At 40.0% G+C, this 7467-nt stretch overlaps 1 protein-coding gene across 1 annotated transcript in view; it reads left to right on the top strand.

Moving 5' to 3' along the window:
• Positions 1 to 3184, top strand: part of LOC125037818 (glucose-6-phosphate isomerase-like) — a 5749-nt gene extending 2565 nt beyond the window's left edge. The window contains exons 5-10 of the mRNA XM_047631057.1: positions 407 to 520; positions 699 to 938; positions 1153 to 1292; positions 1408 to 1591; positions 1916 to 2187; positions 2600 to 3184. Of these exons, the coding sequence (XP_047487013.1) occupies positions 407 to 520; positions 699 to 938; positions 1153 to 1292; positions 1408 to 1591; positions 1916 to 2187; positions 2600 to 2720 (1071 nt within the window). The 3' untranslated portion in view covers positions 2721 to 3184. The remainder of the gene's footprint in view (positions 1 to 406; positions 521 to 698; positions 939 to 1152; positions 1293 to 1407; positions 1592 to 1915; positions 2188 to 2599) is intronic.
• The last annotated feature ends 4283 nt before the right edge of the window (positions 3185 to 7467 follow it).

Below are 7467 nucleotides of genomic sequence, written 5' to 3' on the forward strand. Positions count from 1 at the left end.
TTATGGTATGGAGACACTAAGGCAGGGCAATATGAAGATTATATTCTTGTAGAGGACTAAAATTTGTAGTTGTCAGTACAAGAAATAATCTGCAGACTTGAATGGTAACACAAATAAAGGAAAAGAATCATGGAAAGTGCTTCTTACTAAGTCCACTCAGGGCTCCCAAGTTTGTTCTGTCTTACTATGCATGCCAAAGTGAAGAAAGTGTTTCCTGGAGGGTGTTGGGGGGCAGAATCCTAATCAGTCCACCCTGTGCCTGAAGGGCACACGCAGTCACAGGAACTTAGATTGTTGAATAAATTTTACATGTGGATTTGGGGACGTAGTCTATGGTGAATGTGTCCATGCTCTAATGGATTATCATTTTTCTTTATTGAAATTACATGGCTCTTTTATTTTGCAGTTATTGAATGCTGAGACCACCCTCTTCATCATTGCCTCCAAGACTTTTACAACACAGGAGACCATCACTAATGCAACTTCAGCCAAGAAATGGTTCCTTGATGCTGCAAAAGATGTAAGCTTATTTCCTGTGTTCAAATGCAATTGATTTAGAATGCTAACATCACACCTTTATTTTTTAGTTGCTTTTTCAGGATATTTTTATTGACTTGTTTATTCATCTTTTTTAAATATTGACAGTTGTATATTTGAGTGAATGATGCAACTATTTGTAATTAATATTATGTCTTTAGCCCTCAGCTGTGGCCAAGCACTTCATTGCACTGTCAACCAATGGTCCAAAAGTGAAGGATTTCGGCATTGATGAAGCAAATATGTTTGAATTCTGGGATTGGGTTGGTGGCCGGTACTCTCTGTGGTCTGCTATTGGAATGTCCATTGCCGTCCACATTGGATTTGACAACTTTGAAAAGCTGTTGGCTGGTGCTCATTTTATGGACAATCATTTCAAGACTGCCCCTCTGGAGAAGAACGTAAGTATTTACTGAATGCATTATCAAGTCTTTAATCATTGGCCTGTAATTGGGAGTAATTAGTTGATAATGGTATCAGATGTCTATTCTGTTATGATGTTCTTTTCTTTAAGTTAAATAAAAAAATTATTGTTGGAATTCCAAAATGTATTTGTGATAACAAACCTCATGATTTAGAATGCTAACATCACACCTTTATTTTCTCATTTTTCAGATTCCTGTATTACTTGCACTTCTTGGTGTATGGTACCATAATTTTTATGGTGCTGAAACTCATGCTTTGTTGCCATATGACCAGTACCTGCATAGGTTTGCTGCCTATTTCCAGCAGGGTGATATGGAATCCAACGGAAAGTAAGGCACTTGGGAATTATTTATAGATATTTTCATTTTATATTGATAGTGGAACTGATGTACGTCAGTTCTTTAATAGTGGAGAGATGTTAAAAATTGGATCTTCTGTTTATAGGTATGTGACTCGCAGCGGACGTCAAGTGGAATACAATACTGGGCCTATTGTGTGGGGAGAGCCTGGTACAAATGGACAACATGCATTTTATCAGTTGATCCATCAAGGCACACGCCTAATACCCGCTGATTTCATTGCTCCTGCAAAGTCTCACAATCCCATTGCTGACAATTTGCATCACAAGGTAAGGACCTAGACTTACTGATCTTGTATACATGTAACAGTTTGTAGCATAATGTCGGTGAGAGGAATTTAAAATAATTTTTGTTTTGAATAAAGAACACTAATAACAGATGCAGAACTAGTTTTACAGTGAACTTTCAAATAGTTCTAAACATAATAAAGCTTAAGATGAAAATCTTAAATCTTAAGTGAAAGAATACAGAAGATGTAGTGTATTTCAAAGCAAATGCTCTTAATGGACATAACTTTTTTTTGTCTGTGTCCGTGTTTGAGTCAATGTGTGTCTTTGTTTCCAAGGATTAAAATGTTAATTTTAATGTTTCAGCTGTTGCTGGCAAACTTCCTTGCTCAAACAGAAGCGCTCATGAAAGGAAAGACTACTGAAGAAGCCAGAGCAGAACTGGAGAAGGCCAACATGCCTGCTGACAAATTGGAACATATTCTTCCTCACAAGGTGTTCAAGGGCAACAAGCCAACCAATTCCATTATGGTTGAGAAGGTGACTCCATTCACCCTTGGGGCATTGATCGTTATGTATGAGATGAAAATCTTTACCCAGGGTGTTATTTGGGACATCAACTCTTTTGATCAGTGGGGGTAAGTGTTTATTAAGTTTTAAAGTTATCATTACCATAAATTACTTATTTCAGAAGTTGCTTATGCCCTTGCTTTAAAGTAAAAAGATTTTTGGATTTTTGTATCAAAAGTCAAGATAAGTGCAAGACCAGTGTATTTTGTGTATTTAGTTAAACATATATTATAGCCATATCTGGTTAAATGTTCTTATTGTCTGTCAGCCTAATTGACATTTTGTATTATTTGTGTTTTTATACACTTAGAAATTAGTTCCCATACAATCCAGATTATTTTTTTTTACAATCATGGTTGAAGAATTGAAATTGAATGAAGCCTAAAAACTTGATGATGTGTATGTGGAAAGAGCCAAACTTTGAGTCTAAAAACAACTTGTATTTCAGTTGTCTTAGTTTCGTAATTTTTCTTCCTCTAGGGTGGAATTGGGAAAGCAGCTTGCAAAGGCCATTGAACCAGAACTGCAAGACAAGAACCCTGTGTCCTCCCATGACTCTTCTACTAATGGACTCATCAACTTCATAAAGAAACACCTTTAAATGTCTGTGGAGATTATACAGAAGCTCTGTGTTCAATTAAATTTATATTGCATGCAAACACTGCATGATGTACTTGTGGATGACTATCATTTGATGTATGACAAGTCAGTAATACAATTGCATTGTTTTAGAATGCCAGTATATTTCCTTTTTTGCAAGAAATTGGCTATTGTTATACTGTGATGTCATTTTGTAAGTCTATTAGAACAGTATATGCATAATAATTGGTGTTGTGAGTAATTACAAACCATTTTGTTCATTTTAGAAAAAAGACAGCATTAAATTACATGTGATAGACAGTAGAGTTGTCTTTGTCAGTAAAATGTTATTTACAAAAGAATATATAAAGAGGGATTTAAGTATTAATAAAAGTATTATTATTTATTCAATTATTTTAAAAGATGTATAATTTGTGTATTTCACATCAGATATGTATTGTGAAATAAAAGTTTATTTCAAAGTTCTACCTGTGTATTTATTGGCCAGTAAGTCCTGTAAAGTGTTATGATGCTCAGCCACTGCAAAGTGATAACTATAAAATCTTACACCATTACTCCTTTTCATTACTGTTCAACTTAAAAGTAGAGTAAAATAATGAAAATGCTGCCAGTGTGAATGTAATTATGAAGCCTTCAAATGTTAATGGCATTGAATCCTGTAATGTATAATTCTCAAATAAAGCATCCAGTTCATGGATTCAACCCTCCCAATCCCATGCCCGTTGTTGCCTTAGGGGGCTTAACAGACGGAGACGGACCGGGACCCAAGGCTGGGGATCATCCCTACTTTGGACCTCAACCCCTTGACTCACCAAATTTTGCATGGTCTTTTCTTCTTCCCCTTTCCTCTTCCCTTTTCACTTGCGCATGAAGGTCCCCAACCTCTACTCTTTCTATAAGGCGCTCCGCTCCAATACCGTTCGTGTGACAAATTTCTTGGTGTTATTTTTTACACTGGCAAGACCATATTTTTTTGTTAAAAGAAAAAGCTCGCTGCCGATTAGACTCCCATATATCCTAGGGGTGTGGCTCCACCTTCATGTTACCTTGATCCTTTCCACTCTCAATTATGGCTGCCATATTTACTCTGCCTCTACCTCCCTTCTTACTCACCTTGTTACAATCCACCACTGCGGACTTCGCTAAGTCCTGGGCGCCCTAAGCTCCTCTCCAGTTGAAAGCCTGTATGGGACAAGGTCTATAGAAGTAAATGAACAAAGAAGACATGGGATATGAATGATAATATCGTTTTATTCAGTCAAGGCATATGTAAAATAGAAACGCTTTCGACAAATGTATTCTTAAAAAAAGTGTTATGCTATGCTTGCTTCCAGCAAATGACCACTTGCTTGCTTCCACCAAATGAGGTGAAGTTGTGTATTTTGTGTTGTGTTTGTTTTGATGGCAAGAGCAACGCCATCACTTCGCTCCTCGTGGTTAGTTTTATATTTTGAGGATGTGTGTATTTTTTTCTTGTTATTGTCGAAACAATGGCTATTTATAAGAGGTATGTGGGGTTCATACGTCCTATATTTGTTACAGAGCTCATTCTGGTGGTCGAATGTCCATTGCAGAGCATTGTGTTGGATGATAGTGAGGCACTGCATGATCGAGAGGGGTGAATTCATGGTTTGTGGTGGTGTTTGTCTCTGGAATAAAATTCGTTTATATTATTATATTTTGGGATGGGAGTATGAGTTAGGTCCTGCTCGCCTGCCACTAAGTGTTTGTGAATGTTGTTGGCTGTCACCTTGTCTCCTTAGTGTGTATTGGTGGATATCCACTTCATATTCCCTTTGGCAATTTTAAATCCAATTTTGGTGGTGTCATGATGATCTAAGATTTGTGGGTTTGGCTTGTACAGTCTGATGATGTAATAGGATGCCTCTATTGCTGTGCCATCCATTAGCCTTTCTGTACTGTTAGGTTTTGGATGGCTTTCAGGAGCAGTTTGGTGTTCTGTGTCAGACCCGAGTCTTTTCTTTTCTTTTTCTTTCTTGGGTTTGCAGTGAGAGGTCAATATGTTGCGGTCTTTTGGCTGTTTGGGTTTGTTGTTGTTTTTGTTTTGGTCTGACTGCTGCCTGTGTTGATGTATCTTGTGTTTCTCTGTTTAGTTCGTGTGTTTGTTGGTCTTCTGCTGATTGGGGTAGGGTTTCTTCTATGTTTGTCTCAGCTGGGAAGGCTTGTGTTACGTTTTCAATTATTTGGTTCACCTGGTTGTCTAGGGCTCAGTTGTGCCGATGGGTTAGTGGGGTTGGTATGGGTAGGGGGAATGATCTCCAGGATGCCACAGGAATCGGATTCGCCCAGGTCGATAGGTGAGTTTGTTTTTCTAATGTTTCTTTGACATATTGTTTGAAGCCTTTTGTTGGGTCGATGAGATTTTTTAGATGTGCATAGACCAGTATGATGGTAATTTATTTAGAAAGATTGCTGGGGAGGACTAGGAGGACTCTTGTTTTCCTTGTTTTTTTATGTCTTGGCAGACCTGGTGGAATTGAGGCTTCCACGCAATCTTGGATCCCAGTATTGTTGCCTGAGCAGCTCTTTGGGCAGTTTCTTTTATGGGTCGGGTTTCCTTTTCTTAATTTTTTTTCTGACTCTTTTTTTTACTTACTCTTTTCGTGAGGGACAGCTGTTAGACAGTGTGCGATGTTCGCCTCCACAATTGATACATCTCTTGTGGATGTTATTGTAGTTTCTGAAGCTATGGGTTTTTGAGCACAATCAGAGCTGATTGCTGGTTTTTCTTTTTTGCATTAATCTTTATAATGGCCATATCCATAGCAGTTTATGCATTGTTTGATCTGGGTGAACCTTTCGAATTCTATTTGCCATGGAGCGATGAAGAGTTGAGCAGGTATATACCGTTTTTTTTTTATTGTCTTTTGCTGTTTGGTAGTTGGAAAATCAGACCTTTAATATGTATTTTTCTTTCATAATGTAGATATCATCTACTTTACTGTTCGGTGCTGCTGTTTTGATTTCTTCTCTTATTGTGTCTGCATCCTTTGACCACTTGCCTGTCTAGTCCTTTAAAGACTAGAGTGAGTCTTGCCCTTATATCTAGCGGTAACAGGGGTATGAAACCAAAGGAGGTGAGACGGTTCTTGACTGTATCAGTGAAAAGGTTTTCAGCTTGTTCATTGTTCTGGAGTTGATGTTGAGTCGGCGGAGTCGGATTTCAAAGTCAAACAGGATTTGTTGCAACTGATTTCTTTTCTGTGGGGTCGGTTCCCCGGGAGTGGTTATCTTTATTTTCGTCATTTTACATCTAAACTAGACCCGAGAAGCTCCTGCCCTGGGCAATTACAGCTCCCCCAATCCAGTGTGGTCTTGACGCACGGGGAAAGTCGAAGGGAGGTTGCCTTGGGTGTTCTCAAGGCACCTCGTGAGGGGACCTAGGCCCTATTGCCCTACCATACAGCCAGGTGGCTGTAGATCCCTGCCTGTCTGTCCCTTTCAGCACTGGTGGGGACTGGGGTCACACTCCGCCAGAGCTTCTAAGGCATACTGCATCCCAACAATCCTGCCGAGGCGAGGGTTGGCTTACAGTACCGCCTAAGTCAACTAACCAATGGTTCAGAGAACCATTGGTTAGTAAGAGGATAGAGGTCAGTAAGTACCCCACTGGTGGCTTGCAGTGTTGTAGTAACACTGAGGTGTTATGAAAGTGACTCTCTTAGAGTGGTTGTATTGTAGGGATGGCAAAGAGTGCTGTAAACTACCACAGTTCGCGACCGAGCAGAACACGACCACCAACCTGAGTGAGAGGACTGAAGTCACGGATTATTACCTCCACTTTACTCGTGGGGGTGGGGCTTAGGAGACGGGGACTGAGGCCCAATGTAGGGGATCAGCCCTTGGTCCTCAGTCCTCGCCTCAACTAATTTTGCGTGGTCTTTTCTTCTCCCCCTTTCCTTTTCCTTCTCTTCTTCAACCCTTCTTCTGTCCACTTATCCTAATCGTTAACAAATTTTTACCCATTTCGGCACAATACTTTATCATGATGCTAAATGACTGCTCTGCCCATTCACATACGTGTGCCAATTGTGGTGGTTCCCATAATTTATTTTAAGGGGGTGCCCTACCTACTAGTTTGCGTCTGAAACGTCAATTCTCAATATCAAACTTGGCCTCACTTTACGTGAGGCGAGGCAAGAAGCAACCAGACAAATTTTTGTTTTTTACTTCCTACTCCAGTGCTGTCCTTTGCCGCTCTGCCCTTCCCCCTCCCCCAGAGATGTTTCTACATCCCCCAGTATTTCTTATTCATCTCATTTCTACCCCCTCCGTCTCCATCACCCATGCAAATTCTTTTACCATTCTAAATGCAGACACTCCCATCTCTGCTTCCCCGATTTCCTACCGCATTCTCTCCTCCACCCCTCAAACGTCTGTCCCCTCTTCTCGCCCTCATAAGAAAACTTTCATTTCTCAGACCTCTCCAACCAACTCCACTGCAGAAACTCTCGAGGATATTCAAGACTATCTAATAATTATGACCCAAGATAACATGCCTACACCTCATCCAATCCCCCGATCTCTCTGCTCCCATTCTCCCTACACTCAAAATACTGCCTCCATCTTCCATCCTCCTCTTACTCATGTTCCCCATTCACCCTTTCCTCCCACTCCCTCCCAAAACATTCCTTTCCCCCCCTGCTTCAGCCACACCTTCCCTCTTCCTTTCCTGTGATCCTTTCGATTCCTCTTTGATACACATATGACTCCTTTATGTCACAACA

This window comes from Penaeus chinensis, chromosome 24 (genome assembly GCF_019202785.1).
Source record: "Penaeus chinensis breed Huanghai No. 1 chromosome 24, ASM1920278v2, whole genome shotgun sequence".
In the NCBI taxonomy this organism is placed as follows: Eukaryota; Metazoa; Arthropoda; class Malacostraca; order Decapoda; family Penaeidae; genus Penaeus; species Penaeus chinensis.